Source organism: Phacochoerus africanus, chromosome 12 (assembly GCF_016906955.1).
Source record: "Phacochoerus africanus isolate WHEZ1 chromosome 12, ROS_Pafr_v1, whole genome shotgun sequence".
NCBI classification, from domain to species: Eukaryota; Metazoa; Chordata; class Mammalia; order Artiodactyla; family Suidae; genus Phacochoerus; species Phacochoerus africanus.
The window spans coordinates 39,180,727-39,202,443 of NC_062555.1; the positions used below are offsets into that span (position 1 = coordinate 39,180,727).

Here is a 21,717-nt window from a genome sequence, read left to right on the forward strand (position 1 = left end):
CTATGCGAGGTTCTTAACCCACTGAGCCACAATGGGAACTCCAGATATATTTTAATAAAACAAAAATAATGATGTTGGGTTAAATACTGGAAAGATATGTTCTCGGGTTTTCTGATTCATTGTATATTGCCTAGATTTTTAGTATGCTAGAACACTGATTTATTGAGCATCGTTATAATATTCATTTTAATCAATGTGTTGTTTTGTTGGGCTGATCTGTGTAATAGCACCCTCCAAATTACAATAGTAACATACTATTCTAACAGTAAGAAGAATGAAAATGTTTTCTTTTTGCCTACTTAGTACCTCATTTGCTAAATGCACCGTTGCTAGTCAGTATATATACAAAATGGGATTTTTGCTGTGAGGTGCTTTGTGCTGTGAGATGGCTTCACATACCACCTCCCTACCTCTGGATGACTGTGAGGCTTTATATATAGTGTGTATAACATCACGTGCCCTCCACGTGGCTCCTGTCCTAATGTGAACACACAGGCAAATTTGGGTATTTGGTTAAAAGGTTGTTATTGAAATGATCTAGAGCATGCTCACAGTACATTTTTTTAAATCATCAGTGAAATGAAAATATAAAAAATTTAGAAACTCTTGTAGAGAACTTGAGGATTACCTTCTGTGTTAAAGTTAGCAGTTTTCATCAGTTGCTCTTGCTTGGGTGATTTCTGATTGGCTTCACCTGCCACTGAAAAATGCAGGCGTCCAAATAGAAGTAAAAACTTGAGAAAATGGACACAATTCTGGACTGCTAAATGCTTAAGATGTCAGACAACTCAGTCTGCTCTACTCACCTCAGAAGGAAATTAAGGCCGTTGTTATGCCAGCCGTGCTATGTAGATGCAAACTATAATGTTCAACCAAAGGTTCAGCTCAAAGCTCTAGCTTTAGGCGGTTCCCTGGTGGCACAGCAGGTTAAGGATCCAGTTTTGTCACTGCTGGATCGGGGTTTAGATCCCTGGCCCCGGAACTTTTGCATGCTGCAGCCAACATTACAAAACAAAACAAAACACAGCTGTTTACGTATAGACCTTTATTAGATCCCAAGTTGAGAGTTAAGTTTGCTGGACAGAGGACAACCTCTCGCCTTATCTCCTGGCCTCTTCTTTTCCCTGTGGACCAAGCCCAACTCCTTTCAAGCTTTTTGGTCTGGTTAATGAGACCTTAATATAAAACCCAATTTCATTGGTTTCATTTTTTTAGAAACCTGGAGTGCCCTCTTGTGGGAGTATCTGGTAGTTATCCAGGCACCACCAACTATCCTTTGTGAGTCTCCATTTCCTAAGCCTGCGGAGCTGGTCATGCTCCAGCCTTGTGTTTTATTTTAATCTTCATGGGTTTCACAGCCATAGGTAAATGGGAAGAGATAGAAATATGATAGGCAGTAGCCAGTGGCATAGGAACATATTTTCCAAAACAATATTGATTTTCTTTCTTTCTTTTCCTTTGTAAATGTGATGGTGGTGGGAAGTGGAGGAAAGTGTGGTAAGTTTCCAGAGAAAGTCTAGAATGAAAGGCCCCAATTCAAGAAACTACTAGATGTCTTTAACTGTTCTCGAAAAGGAAACACTTATTTGGAGTATCAAATGCCTCCCTGCGGATCTAAACACAGCCCTTTGGGGGACTATTAAACACTCAGGGACTTACACACAACTGACTATCAATTGTTATATCTTGTCACAGAGTTGCGAGGGCTAACCAAAGTAGGCTGCAGAATTTTAGTCCAAAATGTAGCTGCTGGAGTTCCTGTCGTGGCTCAGTGGTTAACGAATCCGACTAGGAACCATGAGGTTGCTGGTTCGATCCCTGCCCTTGCTCAGTGGGTTAAGGATCGAGCGTTGCTGTGAGCTGTGGTGTAGACTGCAAACGAGGCTCAAACCCGCGTTGCTGTGGCTCTGGCGTAGGCCGGCAGCTACAGCTCTGATCAGACCCCTAGCCTGGGAACCTCCATATGCCGCAGGAGCGGCCCTAGAAAAGGCAAAAAGACAAAAAAAAAAAAGTAGCTGTTTTAAGACAGAGTCAGAATTAGTAAAAGCTTAAATATAGAGTCTACTATGACTTCAAGGCATAAATCTTAATATTTTTTATTTGGAAGAATTTCAAACGTATACAAAATAGTACATGAGAGGAGTATAATTAACCCCCACTTATCTATCAGCTTCAACAATTAGTGGCTCCTTACTAATCTTATTTCCTGCTCTCATTATTTAGAAGTAAAATGCAGGCTTCATGTCCTTTCATTCGTAATTATTTCAGAAGTTAACTCTAAAGATAAGAATGCCCCTTTAAAAAATACAACCACAAGGAGTTCACACTGTGGTGCAGTCGGTTAAGGATCCAGCATTGCTGCAGCTGGCATTTAGGTCGCAGCTGTGGCCATATGGAACTCCCATATGCCATGGGTGTAGCCAAAACCTTAGTTTTTTAAGAGCAGTTTTGGGTTTATAATGATATTGAGAGGAAGCTTAGAAATTCCCCATATATCTTCTGTTCTAACACTTGCATAGCCTACACCGTTATCACTCACAGGAATAGTACTTTTTTTTTTTTTTAACCAAAGATGAACCTACAGCATAATCACCCAAAGTCTATGGTGTTCATTCTTGGTGTTTAGAATTCAATGGTTTTGGACAAATGTATAATAACATATCCATTAGTATGATAGTATCATACAGAATATTTTCACTGACTTAAAAATCCTCTGTACTCTGCCTGTTCATCTCCCCACAACCACCCCTCCCCTGCCAACCACAGATCTTTTATTGTCTCCATAGTTTTGTCTTTTCCAGAATGTCATATAGTTAGAATCATAGACAGCTTCTCAGTTTGGTTTCTTTCACTTAGTTATGTGTAATTAAGATTCCTCCAGGAGTTCCCTTAGTGGCTCAGTGGTAATTAACCCAACTACGATCCATGAGGAAATGAAGTGGGTTTGATCCCTGGCCTCACTCAGTGGGTTAGGGATCCAGCATTGCAGTGAGCTGCGGTGCAGCTCACAGACGAGGCTCGGATCTTATGTTGCTGTGGCTGTGGCACATGCCAGTGGCTACAGCTCTGATTTGACTCCTAGCCTGGGAACTTCCATATGCCGCTGGTGTGGCCCTAAAAAGCAAAAAAAAAAAAAAAAAAAAAAAAAAACCTCCATGTATTTTCATGGCTTGACAGCTCACTTCTTTTTGGCACTGAATAGTATGCCATTGTCTGGATGGATCAGTTTATTTACCCATTTACCTACTGAAGTACATCTTGGTTGCTCCAAGTTTGGGTAATTATGAATAAAGTTACTGTAAACATTTGCGTGCAGGTTTTTGTGTGGACAAATTTTTAACTACTTTGGGTAAATACAAAAGAACAAAACTGTTGGATTTTATAGTAAGAGAATGTTTTATTTTGTAAGAAATCTGCAGTCTTCCAAATTGGTGCCATTTTGCATTCCCAGAAGCCATGAGTAATTGTTCCTGTTCCTCCAGTTCCTCCCCCACAGCATTTGGTATTGTCAGTTGTCCAGATTTTGGCCGTTCTAATAGGTGCATAATGGTATTTCATTGTTAATTTGCATTTCCCTGATGTCATGTGATGTGGAGCATCTTTTCCTATGCTTACTTGCCATCTGTACATCTTTGGTGAGGTGTCTGTTAAGGTGTTTGGACAATTTTCAAATTGGATTGTTTGTTTTATTATTGTTATTTGTTTTATTATTGTTGAGTTGTTTATTATTGTTGATAGAGTGTGGGTTCTCTATCACTCTTTTTTGCCCTATATATATTTTTAAGAAACTGAGTTGCTTGTCTGAAGTTTTTACAAACTGTATTTTTTTTAATGTATCATTTTGATGTTATAAAAGGAGTTCCTTTCCCCCCGTATTTATTTTTAAATTATTTTTCCCTTATAGTTGGTTTACAGTGTTCTGTCAGTTTTCTACTGTACAGCAAAGTGACCCAGTCACACATACATATGTACATTCTTTTTTTAAATAAGTGGTTAGATCTAGAAACTTAATCAGATTCAATTGTTTGGCAGTTACTTTACAGGCAGTGAGGCAGTCTTCCACCAGGTGGCGAAGCTGCTGTCTTTTTGAGATTTCAGCCTCTATTGATGGGGACACTGATTCATTGACAAACTAATGGTTGCAAAATAGTGATATTCTAACTCTGCCATTCTTTTTTTTTTTTTTTTTCCTTTTGGCTGTGCCTGCAGTATGCAGAAGTTCCTGGGCCAGAGCCACAGAAGTGACAACGCCACTGTACCACCAGGGAAATATCATCCATTCTTCTTTTATTAGGTTTTTAAACCTCTTCGAATAAATTTCCCCCATCAACTATTTTGTTACTTTAAGATGCAATTTATATAAAGAGGCCAGAAAATGCTTGATTTTCCTGTATTCATCAGTTTTCAAAATAATGAGTTGGTTCCCTAACACCATCAAAAAGTGATCAGTGAGGGTTTTTTTTTTAATCATTATGAACTCAGTTTGATATGTGAATGTATTTGATATTTTCCATTCCACTGAAATCACTATACTTATTGATGCTCACATCATTTCATCCTTGATCAGAAGTCTATTCAGGTTGTCTCCTGAATCCTTTTGACATAAACATAATAGTCTTTAAAAAACTTCCTTGCTTTCTGCTAAGATAGGATGTTCCAAGCTTATTTAGCATTTCCTAACTGGACCCTGAAATTAGTTATTTCTCCAAGGCATGGTTCTCAAAAGTGTGATAGCGGAACCCCTGTAGTCCCTATGATCCTTTCATGGGGTTTATGAGGTCAAAACTATTTTTATAATACTACTGACATGGTGTTTGCCCTTTTTAACTCTCACTCTCTTGCAAATATATATGGAGTTTCCCAAAGGTTACATGATGTGTGATATTATGATTATGCAGAAGCCACTATAAGAATTCTGTCATTTATTAAACCAGACATTAAAGAGATTTACAAAGATGTAAAACAATGGCACTCTTCTAAGTAATTTTTGTTAGTGGATATTTTGTTATTTTTAAATGTTTTAGTTTTTTTTTTCTTTTTAGCGCTGCACCTTCAGGCTAGATGTTGGATCAGAGCTGCAGCTGCCAGCTTATGCCACAACCATAGCAACACCAGATCTGGGCCACATCTTTAGCCTGCACCACAGCTCTCCACAACTCCAGGTCCTTAACCTATTGAGCAAGGCCAGGGATCAAACCTGTATCCTCATGGATACTAGTTGTGTTCTTAACTTTCAGAGCCACAGTGGGATCTCCTAAAATGTTTTAATTTCTAATTCAGTGAACATCAGTAGATATAACCCACATAAACAAAAGTTCTTTGGGGCATCAACAACTTTAGGAATTTTAAGAGATTCAGGGGAATTCCCATCATGGTACATCAGAAACGAATCTGACTAGGAACCATGAGGTTTCGGGTTCGATCCTTGGCCTCACTCAGTGGTGCCATGAGCTGTGGTGTAGGTCACAGAAGCGCCTTGGATCTGAGGTTGCCGTGGCTCTGGTGTTGGCGGCAGCTGCAGCTCCCATTAGACCCCTGAACTGGGAACCTCCATATGCCACAGGTGCGGCCCTAAAAAAACAAAAAGACCAAAAAAAAAAATAGATTTGGGGAGCAAAATGTTTTGAGAACTGCCACTCCAAGGAATACTTGGTTCCTTTTAATGGAAAATGGTATTTAGAGATCACAATCTAGGAACTAAAGATGTTCAATGTTACTGGGGTTGGCCATTGTTTTTAGCCATTTCAATGGGCAGCACTAAGACAAAAATTACATATATTTAAAGGTGAAATACATCATTAGTTAATACTGACTCTTTCTGTCCAAATTTAGGACTACAGAGTTTTAACTTAAACTCATACAATTTATCTTTGTATCTCCTTTCTCTCATAACACAAATCCCAGCCTAAACATTTATTTTCAGTTGCAGGTTAACAATACCATCACCACCATCACTATCAAGGATATGGTTACTTAAAACAATTTGACTTCTTTCTTTCTCTTTTCTTTCTTTTTCTTTCTCTTTCTTTCCTTTCTTTCTTTCTTGCTGTTCTTTTTGTCTTTGAAGTATACCTCTCTATGGATGTACAATAATGTGATGATTTAAAGTTACCTGAAGTGGGAGTCCCCATTGTGGCTCAGTTGTAACGAAACTGGTTAGTATCCATCAGGAGGCAGGTTCCATCCCTGGCCCTGCTCAGTGGGTTAAGGATCTGGCGTTTGCAGTGAGTGGTGGCGTAGGTCGAAGACTCAGCTCGGATTTGGTGTTGCTGTGGCTGTGGTGTAGGTTGGTGGCTGCAGCTCTGATTCAACCCCTAAGACTGAGAACTTCCATATATCTCAGGTACAGTCCTAAAACGCAAAAATAAAGTTACCTGAAGTGGTGTGTGTTTTTGAAATTATGCCGCCAAGCAGTCAGATCCATCTATTTTTACTTTTGATTTTTAGAGGGTGCTTTTAAAAAACCAATTTGGAGACGTTTAGCTTCTATCCTTCTCGTTTCTAGCCTACCCCCTTCCTCTTCCTATAGGTAACATTTAAAAAAAAAAAGTAATTTTCCTTTCCATTATTTTAAAAACTTAAACAAACATATGTATATATATATACATTTAGTATCACTACCACCCTCCCCTTTTTGGATAAAAGGTAGCATACTATACATACTTCTCTCCGTTTAGCTTTTTTCTCTTAACAACTTATGTACTCAGTAGCTCTCTCCAGTTTTATACAAAGCATTTCATTTAGTTATTGTACCACAACTTATTCAACCAGCCCTTTATTGAGAAATTGAGCGTCAATTTACAGGATTTTATTATAAAGAGTGCTGCAGTTTGTGCACATTCTTTTCATATTTTTACCACTGTATCTTTAGACTAGAGGTCTAGAAGTGGGATTGCTGGTACGAAGGGTGAATGTGTCTAATTCTGCTGGATAGTAAGCGACTTTCTACTTCTGCAGTACTGATGAAGGAACAGATGAGACGGCTGCTCAAGGACTCTTTACCGGAACATGGATGTAAAGGGTCCCCCATATACTCTAGGTTACGGGAAGAGGACGAATTCCAAGGTGGGAGAGGCAAATGAACTTTGCATGTAGAAGTCACTCATTGAGTCACATATTCACATACTTCCAGCTCCCAAGACACCAGTTCTTCCTGGTCAGAGCGTTTAGTACACTGACCTCTGATACTTCCTGTTTTTCATTACTTCCCTCCTCATCCGGTAACTAACTGTCGGCCAGTAACCGCTTCTCACTGGAAATCTGGGCGCGTAAAGCGGTGCGGGGTCTGCAGGAGTTTGCGCATGCCTAGTCACTACGCGCAGATTGGAGCCGCTCGAGGGCAGGGCCCCCCAGTGACGTCGTAACGGCGCGCCGCTCGCAGGTGTCCTCGCAAGGTCGCTTTGCAGAAGGGGAAGCGCGCGTAAGTGACAGGACCCTGGTTCAGGGGCGCGCCGTGTCCTGCTTCCTTGGTACCGGCGGCGACATGTCGGGATATACGCCCGACGAGAAACTGCGACTGCAGCAGCTGCGAGAGCTGAGAAGGCGATGGCTGAAGGATCAGGAGCTGAGCCCCCGGGAACCGGTGCTGCCCCCGCGGAGGGTGTGGCCTATGGAGCAATTCTGGAATAAGTTTTTGCAGGATGGAGCCCCCTGGAAGAACGTGGTGAGTGATGGCCCTCTCCCACCCCCGCCCCGTCGCCGTCCCCAGCCTGGCTGCTGTGACGCCTGCTCTCTGTAGCAACATTAGGTAGGGACTGATTCTCCCTTTCCCCGAAAGTACTGGTAGTTTCCCAAGGGGGAATTAGGTTCTGCCGAGACTTGGGTGTAGTGGGGACGCTGTCTGGTTCCTAGAGTCTTGGCCTGGGGGTCAGGAGTCCGGAGCACGTTTGGCTTTGGGATTGTCATACCATTTAACTGTCAGGTGTGATGAGTAGGAGGCGAATCTTTGCCTGGGTTTTACAGGATGGTGCAGTCTTGCATCTCTTTTGACTGTGGGAATCTTCCCTCAGAATGGTAGCCAAGGATTCACTAGAGTTAAAATTCAGTGATTTCGGTATTTGAGGGCATTTGTCTGATCTTTGAGGTTGAGATTATAGAAACTAACTGCCATTACATCCAACCTAGAAGACAGTGTGCTTCTAACTGGTAGTACAGCTCCATGTAATCACCTTATAAGAATGGGTCCTATTGGGTTCTTACTTTATGCCTGGCATTTTTCAAGGGTTTTACATGTGTTACTTTATTTTGGACTCCTGTAAGGTAGAAATTGGTCCTAATCTTAATTTTAAGTGTGGAAACTGAGGCCTACAAAAATTCAGTGATATAGCCATGGTCGCAGGGTGAGGAATTGGAGTTCACATTGAAATCCATGTGTATCTACTTTCTTACTGAGCTACGAAGTCTGGTGCACATTTTTCTGAGCAAGTGGTATTAGATACTTATTTACGGTGGTAAAATTAAACTCTAAGTCAACTCTCCTCTTTTCTCCCTTTGGATTTCTGACATTTTACTAACTGATTTGGCAACCACTGGTTGAAAGTTGACATACCACCCATCAAGCAGGAGATTTAAGGAAGTAAATAATAATTTGTTGAAATCTGACTTACTTGATATTAACCTTTTCCATAATCATATCTGTTATAACACTTAAAATTTAGATTGTCCTTTCCCTGAAAGGATAGGTCCGATTCTTTCAAATTGGCTGCCCTGGAAAAGTTCCAGTTTTAGATGACTTTTGCCTTTCCCTTTTTTTTTTTTTTTTTTTGGTCTTTTCGGGGCCGCACCTGCAGCATATGGAGTTTCCCAGGCTAGGGGTCAAATCGGAGCTGTATCCGCCAGCCTACGTATGCCACAGCCACAGCAATGCCAGATCCTAGCCTTGTCAGCGACCTCCACCACAGCTTACGGCAACACAGGATCCTTAACCCACCCAGCGAGGCCAGGGATTGAACCTGCATCCTCACAGATGCTAGTCAGATTTGTTAACCACTGAGCCAGGACGGGAACTCCTCTTTTTAAAAACAGTATGTCTGAAGGCAGCTCACTGAGCATGGAACACCCCATCCCAGTATGTAAGACATCCTTTTTCCAGCATTAGTGTACTCATAATTATCTGCCTTACATCTAAGATGGTACAAGTGATGTTGATTATGTATTTGAAATTGATAAATTAGGGAAATGAAAACTCTGTATGCTGATAATTCTGGTTAAATCTATTAAAATTATTTTTTCATTATTTATGCCATGTTTTGTCTTAAACTTATAATACAGATATTTTTAGAAGTCTTTTAAAAAACGTATATCTATAAATACATTACTATATCTTTGCAAAATGCTGCTTAAGCCTCCTTTGCTCTGAACTCTGGAGGTGTCACCTAGTAGGCCCTGTGTTTAATAAAAATATTCGAATACATGAAATTAGCTGCAGACTTTAAGGAAATATGTAACATTTAGGGATTTTACAATGATCATGATGCTGTTACAATGTTGATTTTACAATGTTATTATAGCATTGATGCTTTTTTTTCCTGCCACAAATGTAAAAAAATAAGGTATCTATTTCTTGTATGCTTTTTCCCCCAGATCTATAAGACATACCGACACAGCATCTTTGCTGTTACTCATGTGCTTATCCCTGTATGGATTATTCATTATTATCTTAAATATCATGTGACTGTAAGTATGCTTTAAGTGTATGTTTTTCAGAATTTGTTTTTAATATTGTGCAAAATTATTTTCTATGCGAGTATGCCTTACTCTGCTCTACTTAATGGAAATAATCTGCCATGTATAACTGATTTTGAAGTTGAATCCTTTTAGGTAAACGGTTTAAGGAAACTTAAGTAATGTATGGTTTTTCAAAAATTTAATCTTTATATTAGTTGCTTACAACTTGAGTTGCGTTTCCTCATAGAAACAACATTATGTGATCAGAAATGTAGTTGACCTGATAATGTGAGTGTAAACTTGGAGTCCTGAGTTGGAAGGGAGAAAAGAATTTCTGTTCCTTTTTTTTTGAACACAGATCTAAGATAAAATTCAAAATAGTTAAAAGTTGTCTTTGTCATCTTACTATTCCCTTTCCTTTTGCTCTGTGTTTTTTCACAACTTAACTTTCTTTAAAATCCAGCACATCTAGAGGCTTGAATTTTTTTCCCTGAAAGATCTTGCATGTGGTGATTGAACTGAGCATGCCCTGTTGCCATATTTTAAAGGCTAGGGATACCCTGGTATAGGGGGTTAGATCCCAGGCAGGGTGAGGAAGGAGTGCATTTTGGGAGTGGCATGGAAGGGAGAGCAGTGGTAGTTGCCCAGGATGGAGTTTTGTATTCCAAACAGAATGAGGGAGGGCTTTGTTGTACGCAGTGAGGAGTGTTAGGTCCTGAGTGGGTGGGGGTGGGGGGCTGGTGAGCCTGTCTGGAGAGGAGCAGCAACAGCAACCTGGTGTAGGATATTGGAACCTGAGCAAAGGGAGGAAAATATCAGAAGAGTTTGGGGCAATAATGGAGTTGGCAACCCAGAGTAAGTTGTCAGAACCTGAATGAGGTGAGGAGGTTATTTATACTGGAGTGTGGTGGTGGTGACAATAGGAGATAGGTTATATACAGGAAGATTGATCAACTAAACACATATGTTGATGATATTGGGACTCAGATTTCTCAATGTCAGAAAAGGGAGTTATGCATATGGAGTAAAGGGAGAAAGCCTAGTGGTACTGGAATGGAATTGGAAGTGATGATGATTTTTAATGTGTACTGACAGATATAGACGTAAGTATAGCTGTACATATGGATATTCCCTGGCTCTCTTCACTGATAGGGCCTATGAGTAGTGCTGCCCCCATGTAAGCAGCTCATCTAGCAGCCTGGTCTTATTTTCTAAACACAGTTCACTGAAAGGATCCAGAGCTCCTAGTAGAAATGGCTTACTCCAGGGCTGGGGCAGGGAAAGTGCAAGATGTGCTTGTTGTGCCAGCAAGTAAAGAAGTATTCAAAGAATGATGGAGATAAATCCAAAGGACACAGAGTCACCTGGAAAAGCCTCCACTGGGAGAATTTGAGCATTAGAATAAGTAACAATAGTAATAGGTGGTAGCCAGCTGAATAAATAAAATCCAAATCTGTGGGTCCATACTCATATAAATAAATCAATAAATGAATAGAAGAGAAAATTTTTTGATACAATAGATTGTTAACAAGGCATGATAAAAAAGTCAGCATTTGAGAATCATCACAGTAGTATTTTCTTCAGCCTAGGAACATCAAAAGATGCTAAAATTCATCCCCAAATTAATCCTTCAATTTACATATTTGTTACAAAGGGAACAAAAGTAACTTTGTAGTGAAGAAACCTGTAGGCGGACACCACCTTAATCAAGAAATCTAAGTTAGGAGTTCCCTGGTAGTCAGTATTGTCATTGCTGTGGCATGAGTTCCATCCCTGGCCCAGGAACTTCTGCATGCTTTGGGCTCAGCAAAAAAAAAAAAAAAAAAAAAAAAAATCTGAATTACATTGCCAGTAATGGGACAAACTGAAATTGTGTACTGCTTAATAGGATGCAGTGAGAAGAAAACAGCATCAGTTTTGTGATACTCCTGTAAAAATGCACAAGCTAAATCAAATCATTAGGAAATTTAAGGGAAACCAAAATTGAGGGACTTTTCTGCATAGTAATTGGCTTATTACCTTCAAAAATGTCAGGATTAGGAAGTTAAAGATTCGCTCCAGATTGAAGAAGACTAAAGAGACTTACCAACTAAATGCAAACTTGATTTAAGGGCACATCTGCTTTAACAAAAGAACAAAGATAGTGTTGGCAATCAGAACAATAAAGAGCCCATACAGAGTTCTCCTTGTGGCTCAGTGGATTAAGAACCCAATGTGGTGTCCATAAGGACTCAGATTTGATCACTGGCTTTGCTCAGTGGGTTAAGGATCTGGCATTGCCTCAAGCTGTGGTGTAGATCACAGATGTGGCTTGGATCTGGTGTGGCCGTGGCATGGGCCTCAGCTCTGGCTCCAGTTCATCCCCTGGCCTAGGAACTTCCATGTGCTGCAGGTGTGGCCATAAAAAGAAAGAAAAGAAAAGGAAAAAAAAAAAACCTACACCATGGAGGATAGATTATATAAAAGGGGATTTTCTGAGAACTCCAGTTATTAAGACAATTGATAAAATTTGAATGAGTTCTTTAGACAATATAGAAGGTAGTAATCTATCAGTGTTTTTTCTGAACTTGATGGCTATTTGTGATTTTTTTTTTAAAGAATACTGTCCTTATTTGCAGAAAATACACACCAAAGTAATGAAGTGATTTAGTAAAAAAAAAATATTTTTTGAATTCTTGCAACTCTCTGTAAGTTTTAAATTATTTCAAGGTGAAAACAACAAAAGTTTGGAACTGCCTAACAGGTTGTGGCTAATCCAGTTGAGTTTTGCCTTCTTTTATTCTGTTGAAAGGAGAGTGAAACAAATAACTAGGTCTTTCCAAAAATTCACTCTTATGTCACTTGTTCTCTGTTGATTGTGTGGTTCTTTAAAATTCTGATTGCTGACAACATTTTTGTTCTCTTCACTAAGGAGATTATGTCCATTGATCATCAACTATGGAGTGCCTAGTATGTCCTCTTCCTTTATTGCTTTGAGAAGAATATTTAAGACAAGATTCCTGCCTCCTCAAGGAGTTTAAAATTGAAAGATAGGTATGATTTGGTTTAGACTGTATGGAAGAGAAAAGCTGTTCCATTTAGAAAGAAAGATAAGGGTCAGTAGTGAGCGTGGCTATATCTACCTAAGACAGGATTGCATAGAACTGGGAGTCTCTTGGTCAGTAAGGTGGGACCAGTTAATGGAAAAGCTTGAAAGCTAGGCAGAGGAGAGTGAACTTTGTGCCATAGTCGGTGGGAAGCTTTCCATTTTTAAATTGGAGAGTGAGTTGATAAAATGATATATTTAGGAAAATATAAAAAACATTGATATGCAGGATGAATTGGAGGGAGGAACTTGCTGACATCAGGCAGATGATCTGGAGGCTGTTGCAGTTTAGTAGATGTTAGCTGATGAGATCTGGTTAGGGCAGCTATAGCAGGAATAAAAAAGTGAAGTGAGGCCAGAACATCCTTTTTTTTTTTTTTTGTCTTTTGTCTTTTGTCTTTTTAAGTCCGCACCATGGCATATGGATGTTCCCAGGCTAGGGGTCAAATTGGAGCTGTAGCTGCTGGCCTACACCACAGCTCTGGGCAACGCTGATCCGTAACTGACTGAGCAAGGCCAGGGATCCAACCCATGTCCTCATGGATACTAGTCAGGTTCATTAACCATTGAGCCACGACGAGAACTCCCAGGACAAACTTTTTTTTTTTTTTGTCTTTTTGCCATTTCTTGGGCTGCTCCCGTGGCATATGGATGTTCCCAGGCTAGGGGTCTAATTGGAGCTGTAGCTGCCAACCTACGCCAGAGCCACAGCAACGCTGGATCCGAGCCGCGTCTGCAACCTACACCACAGCTCACGGCAACGCCAGATCCTTAACCCACTGAGCAAGGGCAGGGATCGAACCCTCAACCTAATGGTTCCTAGTTGGATTCGTTAACCACTGCGCCACGATGGGAACTTCAAGAACATACTTTTTAAGGAAGGAGTAACTCAAGATGGGGATGACTACAATTTGAAAGTTTAGGGAACAAAATTTGCCACCCCAGAATGTCTCTGGCATGTAGATTATTTCAAGCTAAAAACAATCAAGGCCCAAAAGACTCAGGAAGAAGCTTTGACCTTCCCCCAAATACCTAAGAATGTAGATACAGGACTTTTTCCATGAAGTCTCCTGTCACTGTAGGTATGGTAGACACGGTTGAACCTAGCAAAGTCTGTTAAAATTCCCATTATCTCTGCATCACGCAGCAAACGTTTATTTACCAAACATTTGCTTTTCCATCTCTGTGTAAATTGCCTCCCCCTGTCCTTTGAAGTCCCAAATCACTGCCCCCAGCATCCTCTTTTGTCTTTAGCTGACACGGTATTTAAGGTGAGGGGTTTAGACATTTTGGGAATTACTCAGTTCTCTTGGCACTCTTCTATATATATATGTTACCAAATTTTGTTAAGTTTTCACCTGTTAATCTGTCTCATGTCAGTTTAATTCTTAGACCACCGAGAAGAACCTGGAAAGGTAGAGGAAAATTTCTTCCTCCACCAGAGAACTTACAAGTAGGGTTTCAGAAAGGAGGGCTTTTTAGTAATGGGGGGAAGTAAGCTTTTTTAGGAGCATGTGTTGGGACATCAGTTTCTGTGGAAGTCAGAGTGGACATGGCCTGTGTTAAGAGTTAGAAACCTGAGATTAGTGGAGGCTAGTGGAAATTAAGAGTTAGGGGTTAGTGTTTCACTTTATAAGCCAACAGAAATATTTTCTGCAACCATTAAAGGGGGCTAACAATATATGGGTAAGGGTCTGAGTATAGTTTACATTCTATTGTTGATGAGCTTATAATTCTTTTTTTTTTTTTTTTCTGGTCATGCCTGTGGCATGTGGAAGTTCCCAGGCCAAGGATCGAACCCACACCACAGCAGCAACCCGAGCCACTGCATTGGCAGTTTTGGATCCTTAACCTGCTGCTCCACAAAGGAACTCCATGAGCTTAAAGTTTTATATTCATGTTCACCTGCATGTCAAGAGGCCACTTCATCTCATTATAACTCCGTTATTGTTTTACTGTCTTAACCTACAAGACCCAGAGAAGAAAAACATTACTTTCTGTCAGTGAAAGTTTTTGTTGTTGTTGTTTATTTTTTAGGGCCACACCTGCAGCATATGAAAGTTCCCAGGCTAGGGATTGAATTGGAGTTACAGCTGCTGGCCTGTACCACAGCCACAGCAACTCGGGATCTGCGCCCTATCTGCCACTACACCACAGCTCATGGCAACACTGGATCCCCAGCCCACTGAGAAAGGCCAGGGATGGAACCTGCATCCTCATATATACTAGTCGGATTCATTTCTGCTGCACCATGAGGGGATCCCAGAGAAAGTTTTTTTTTAATTTGGAAGAATGGTTTTTGTTTTTTGTTTTTTTGCTTTTTAGGACCAGATTTGTGGCATTTGGAAGTTCCCCAAGCAAGAGGTCGAATCAGAGCTGCAGCTGCTGGCCTACACCACATCCATAGCAACACCAGATCCTTAACCCACAGAGCAAAGCCGGGGATTGAACCCACATCCTCATGGATACTTGTCGGGTTTGTAACTCACTGAGCCACAATGGGAACTCTTAAACTAAAACAATTCCACTTACAAACATCTCTTAAATGTCTTAAACTGCATTTATAAATGTTTTACATTCAGTTTTATTTTTAGGTATTTATAGGGCACATTAATGACCCTATGAAGCAAAATCTTCAAATTTTTTTTTTTGTACTTTTTAGGGTGAGATCTGCAGCATATGGAGGTTCCCAGGCTAGGGGTTGAATCAGAGCTATAGCTGCTGGCCTGCACCACAGTCACAGAAATGCAGTATCCGAGCTGTGTCTGCAACCTATACGACAGCTTATGGTAATGCCGGATCCTTAACCCACTGAGCAAGGCCAGGGGTAGAACCTTCATCCTCATGGATGCTAGTCAGGTTTGTTAAGCACTGAGCCACAACGGGAACTCTGCAAAATCTTTTTAAATTAAAAAAAAAAAAATCACAAATTTAAATCAATTATACATTTTAACTAGAATCCTAAAACTAATCTTTTAGAATCTCTGATAGCCTGATTGCCTTAAACATTACAAATACTCTAACTATTAGAATATATGGATTGTCCTAATGTTCTCAGAACTTACTAAATTTGACACTCACCTATTTCTACCCTGGGTTAATTTACTTTGTCATATCTCTATTTAACTAAATATTTCTAGGCTTGGGAGTTCCCGTCATGGCGCAGTGGTTAACGAATCCGACTAGGAACCATGAGGTTGTGCGTTCGGTCCCTGCCCTTGCTCAGTGGGTTAACGATCCGGCGTTGCCGTGAGCTGTGGTGTAGGTTGCAGACGCGGCTCAGATCCCGCGTTGCTGTGGCTCTGGCGTAGGCCAGTGGCTACAGCTCCGATTGGACCCCTAGCCTGGGAACCTCCATATGCCACAGGAGCGGCCCAAAGAAATAGCAAAAAAGACAAAAAAAAAATTAAAAAAAAATATTTCTAGGCTTGAAAAAACACCTCTCAAGAGAAGCAAATTTAACAAGCTGCAGTTACTGGGTTGACAATTCAAGACATTAATATGGCTGCTTATCTGAGGGATTCCTACTTCTAGGTGATTTTTTCCTGAGCCACAGATGGACATAATTAAAGGTTTTATGTCAGTAGAGGCATTTCTTTATCTTATTCTCTCTCTTGGTTTAGGTAGGCCTGCCTCCTCAGTACTGTTGAAGCCAGTTTGCCTCAGCTAATACCTTTATGCTTAAATTCTTTCTGAAGACATTTCACTGTCTTCTTGCCTCTGGCCACAGGTCTTAGAGACATTTTATTTTTATTTATTTAATTTTTTTGTTTGTTTGTCTTTTTAGGGCTGCACCCGCTGCATAATTGAAGTTCCCAGGCTAGGGGTTGAATTGGAGCTGCAGCCACTGGCCTGTACCACAGCCACAGCAATGCCAGATCTGAGCTACATCTGTGACCTACACCACAGCTCCCGGCAATGCCAGATCCTTCACTCACTCAATGGGGCCAGGGCTCGAACCTGCATCCTCATGGATACTAGTCAGATTCGTTTCCGCTGAGCCATGATGGGAACTCCTGTTAGAGGCATTTTAATGTCCTCATCAAAACGTTTTAATGTATTCTAGTTTCTCTCCTGCTTTTGGCTCTGGTACGCCTGAGTCTTACATCATGACAATAGTCTTTTAACATTTTTTGGTGTAGTATCTTGGGCAGATGTATATGCTTAAGAAGGACTTGAAGTTAAGAAATAATTATTTAGCACCTCCTCTGTGCAAAGCACTCAGGGATACAGCACTGAAGCAGGCAGATCAAGTCCCTGTCTTCAGAAATGTTTATTCTAGTCTTGGAGACTGGCAATAAGTAGATAAAGAGGCATGTAATGTTCTGGGAGGGGATAGTCTTCTATAGAAGACAAACTAAGGGAAAAAGGGTAGAGAATGACAGGGCTGCGATTTTAATTAAACTTCTTTGAGGAAGTGCTATTTGAAAAACATAAATAGATAGGAGTTCCCATCGTGGCACAGGGGAAACGAATCCGACTAGGAACCATGAGGTTGCAGGTTCCATCCCTGGCCTCGCTCAGTGGGTAAGGATCTGGCGTTGCCATGAGCTGTGGTGTAGGTCACAGACGCGGATCAGATCTGGCGTTGCTCTGGCTGTGGCATAGGCCGGAAGCTGTAGCTCTGATTGGACTCCTAGCCTGGGAACCTCCAAATGCCACAGGTGTGGCCCTAAAATGCAAAAGAAAAGAAAAACATAAATACATGAGGATATGGACCCAGCAGATATCTAGAAGAAGAGCATTTCAGGTAGAAAAATCATTAAGCATAAGGGCTCTGAGGCACAAAGCACATCCAACTGATTTGAATAATACAAAGGAGCCATCCCAGCTACAGTGCTGTGAGAGAGAGCAGGAGGAGGTAAACAAGGGCCAGATGGTGTTCTTAGAGATCACTGCAAGGACTCAGGCTTTTTTCCTAAGAATGAAGAAACTTTGAGCCGAGGAGTGATACATCTTAAGAGAATCACTGCAGTCTGCCCGCAGAATGGAGAATAGACTGTTAAAGGGCACAAAGGAAGCGGGAGACTAGTAGGTGAAAACCTGATAGCAGCTTGGACAAGGAAAGGAGCTCTGGAGGTGGTGAGAAGCAGTTAGATTCAGAATATAATCTCAAGGTGGAACCAGCAGCATCTGCCAAGGAATGAAGGTTTTTGCCTTTGTAACTGGGAGAAGGAAAATGCCATTTACTGAGATAGCATTTTGGGGCTGAGGGAAGCTAATTGTTGGATGTGGTTAAGTTTGCAATGCCTGTTTAATCAAGTAGAGATCTTGAGTAAATAGTTGGAGGTATGAGTCTGGAGTTCAGTGAAAGTTGGGGGCTTAGGTTAAAATTTGGAATGTTACCTGTTTTATTTTAGAAGAAAATCTAAAACTGTAATTAACAGAACATTACTTTTATTGCAGGCAAAACCATATACCGTCGTTGAAAGGAAGCCCAGAATATTCCCAGTAAGTCTCAAAACATCTCTGGTTTTTCTTTATTTTTCTTCTTTCCCTTCCTAGGTGATCATTAGACTTAAATGTTCCTTTCTTCTTGCTGAAAGTTTAAGTGCCTATTTTGTATATTCTTGTTTTTTGTTTTTGTTTTTTAAGGAGGAAGCAGTATGAGTTAGCCATTATAGTTGAATCTGGGATGTGGGCACATTTCTTTTCAACCTGGTTGTGAAACTTGTATAACCTTTGAGTCCTAAGTTGAATTTAAAGGTACCAACAGTTTGTCACTGGTTCCCTGTTTCATGCAGGGTTAAGGACTTAGGGCACCATCCTGAGCAGCCATCTGAGCATAGTAACAGCAGCTAAATTCCTCTGTCATTATTTCCAAACTGTCATTTCTTTCTTTTTTTTTTTTTTTTTTTTGCTATTTCTTGGGCCGCTCCCACGGCATACGGAGATTCCCAGGCTAGGGGTCCAATCGGAGCTGTAGCCACCGGCCTACACCAGAGCCACAGCAACTCGGGATGCGAGCCACGTCTGCAACCTACACCATGCTAGTCAGATTCATTTCTGCTGAGCCACGAAGGGAACTCTCATGGTCCATCCTCCTAGTCAACAAATAGCTCTTTGCTTCCTTCTTCCCCCACGTTAATGCAGGTCCCTCTCCATCACTGCAACCATACTTAAACCCAAGATCTCTAGATGATGCGTAGTAGTATCTATCACATTTATTCTTGGAGGTTTGAGGATCAACAGCAAGTGAACTGTATCCCTTGCTGCCACAACCACACCCATTATCCTGTGGTGGAATTTGGACAGCATATCAATCACTGGTTCTTGGCAGTCATTTGGTTCTGAAACCCCCCAGTGGTCAAACATTGTAAAGACTCCTAACCCTTGTGTGGGAAGTTACTTGAATGGACACTGATTTTGCTTCTGGAAGGAACACCTTTGTTCATTGTTCTTCCTTGCCCCAAGTTCAGACAGGTTCTGTCTTTTCCATTATTAACCCTAGACCACATCTAAAATGAGTCCTGGGAAGCATGCCCTCCTTAGAGTTGTATAGCCTTTGCCTCCAGCTCACAGAAGGTTGAATGCAGAGGTTGTTTTAAGCTGAAACATTCATAGGCTTTTGCTGTCTGTGGTTGGTTTCTTTGACCATCGAGTTCTTACAACATTTGGCAGGTGTGGAAAGAAAAGTACTTGGTAGGAGTCTAATCTTTTTGCTTCTAGTCTGCCCCACGTGTCATATATCTTTGCTTTCTCTACATAGTTCTCCAATTTCTTTGTCCTCATGCAGCTGCCCCTTTCTACTCAGGGGCAGCTATATGGAGGCCACCTGAAACAGACTCTGATTCAAAGGCTACTACCTTTACTTTTGATCTTTGCCATAGTTTTATTGGGCTTCTCTTTCTCAGAATCTTTTCAGCTTTAGCTGTTACTGTTTAGAGATTCAGAGACAAATCAGTCTGATTTTATAATATTGCTAAGGTCTTCAATTTTTAGATTCTTATTTTTATTTCTCCTCTCAAATCAGCTACTTACGCCTGAGCTTTTTTTTTTTAATATATAATGATTTTTATTTTTTTCTATTATAGCTGGTTTACAGTGTTCTGTCAGTTTTCTACTGTACAACATGGTGATCCATGAATTTGTTTCTTAAAGTACATTCCTAAGGTAGCCATGGTAGTTACACACATAGTGTAACTTTTTTTCAGCTAGTTCTCCTGAGGTCTCAAGTTCATTAGACAGTCTGCTTCTAAGTTAATAGCACGTTTTGTTTCCATCTTTTAGCTTCCAATGCCAGTGTTTTTGCTGCCAGGCTGCTAAGCCAGTGCCATATGGCTCAGTTTTTATTACACAGCATTAGTACCACTTTGTTACTAATTTCTGTGTTAGGGTAATGCTATCTGTGGTAACAAGTTTTCCCCAAAATGTATTTTGGCTTAAACATAATACAAATTTACAATCCTGAGCAGTACCAGGTTGGGAACAGTTCTCCTCAGTCAAGTCATGGACTATCAAGCTGACAGAATCTGCTGTCTTAACAGAGCTGAAATTCAACCTAAGTACTCTGCTTAAATTATACAGTTTGTCAGTGGAGGGTTCCAGGATTCTCACTACTTGGCTCTGGCTTTAAAGTCTGTGCCCATTCTGCCAAACACACTATATCTATGTTTGGAAAGACACCTGAACCAGCTAAGAAGACAAAAAAGTGATGGAAGAGAACAAAAACAAAGCACAAAGGTGTAGCTACTGTCTTTGGAAAATAAAATGATTCTTCTTTTGGCACCTCTTTTTAAAATCCACTTAGCAACCCATCTGCATTATCGAAGTGTCTCTTGTTGGGGTAATTGTAAGCTGCCCAAGGAAAGTGTGCATTCTGCAACACCTGAGCCAAACAGTAAACTGGTGATGGCCTAACACATTCAGTTTCTGGGAACACATTACCTCCTTATTATTGAAGTGAAGATGTTTCCCTGCAACTTCTTTCAAGGGATTCTCCTATTTCTTGGGGCCAAGCAAAATTATGTCTTTATCACTTTGTAAAGTCAACTTTCTTGTTCTTTCTGGTCATTTTGCTTGAGTGAAACTTCCCCTCTTCTTTCACTTACACCTTAAGACTTTGAATACTGGTTGCTTATCTTCAGACAGCATCTATTTTGCTTTTGTCCCTTTTAAAGTGTGAATGACAGAGCTGAACTAGATTTTCCACAAGGTCTATCCACATGGTGGAACTATCACCTCTGAAGACAAGATTTTTCACTAATGCATTTTTCTTTTTCTAGGGTGATACAATCCTGGAAACTGGAGAAGTAATCCCACTAATGAAAGAATTTCCTGATCAACATCACTGAAGATAACTTTAAAATTTCAAAGGCATATGAGCTATATTACCACACTTACTGAATATATTTTCTGGAAAAGTAACTTTAATAAAGTTTACTCTCAGATATGTGTCTTTTTCTTCCCAAACATTATACAATTTGAGACTCTTTGAATTATTTAATAAGTAAAAACTGGGCATGTTAAATGATTTGAGCAAATCACTTACTTTTTTGGCCATTCTTGATTTGGAAAACAGGATGTAGGAAATTTAGTCACATGATAGTTTTTTTCTTACAGTATGTAATCTAGTCTTATGTGAAGGTATGCAACATAATGAAATCATGCAATAAATATAAGAAATTTTAAACACTTTCAATTTTTTCTTTTTGCCTTTTAGGGCCACCCCCTTCTCCCCTCCCCCCATGTAAGTTCCCAGGCTAGGGGTTTAATTGCTGCAGCCATAGCCATGCCAGATCTGAATTGCGTCCACCACCTACACCACACAGCTCATGCAACTCCAGATCCTTAACCCAACGAGTGAGGCCAGGGATTGAACCGGCATCCTTATGGCTACTAGCCTGGTTTGTTACCGCTGAGCCATAATGGGAACTACAGACTGTTTTAAAGAAGGCTTTTTGAGGCATTTCAAAAGTGTTTTAGAAACTAGCTTGAAAGGCTGTCAGATCCAGGTTCTTTGTTAT

General features: G+C 40.5%; 1 protein-coding gene across 1 annotated transcript; it reads left to right on the forward strand.

Annotated features, from left to right (window-relative positions):
- The first annotated feature begins 7,275 nt into the window (after nt 1-7,275).
- On the forward strand, nt 7,276-21,141 carry NDUFB6 (NADH:ubiquinone oxidoreductase subunit B6). Its single transcript, XM_047755198.1, has 4 exons — nt 7,276-7,663; nt 9,583-9,675; nt 18,158-18,202; nt 20,977-21,141. The coding sequence occupies exons 1-4, from the start codon at nt 7,484-7,486 to the stop codon at nt 21,043-21,045; spliced, it is 387 nt and encodes a 128-aa protein (XP_047611154.1). The 5' UTR covers nt 7,276-7,483; the 3' UTR covers nt 21,046-21,141.
- Nucleotides 21,142-21,717: the final 576 nt, after the last annotated feature.

Bases quoted from the DNA above. Each gene is read 5' to 3' on its own strand.
- NDUFB6 (XM_047755198.1), top strand. From the start codon at position 7,484: ATGTCGGGATATACGCCCGACGAGAAACTGCGACTGCAGCAGCTGCGA. The intron at 9,676-18,157 runs GTAAGTATGCTT...CTTTTATTGCAG, and splicing joins ATCTTAAATATCATGTGACT to GCAAAACCATATACCGTCGT. The intron at 18,203-20,976 runs GTAAGTCTCAAA...TTCTTTTTCTAG, and splicing joins GGAAGCCCAGAATATTCCCA to GGTGATACAATCCTGGAAAC.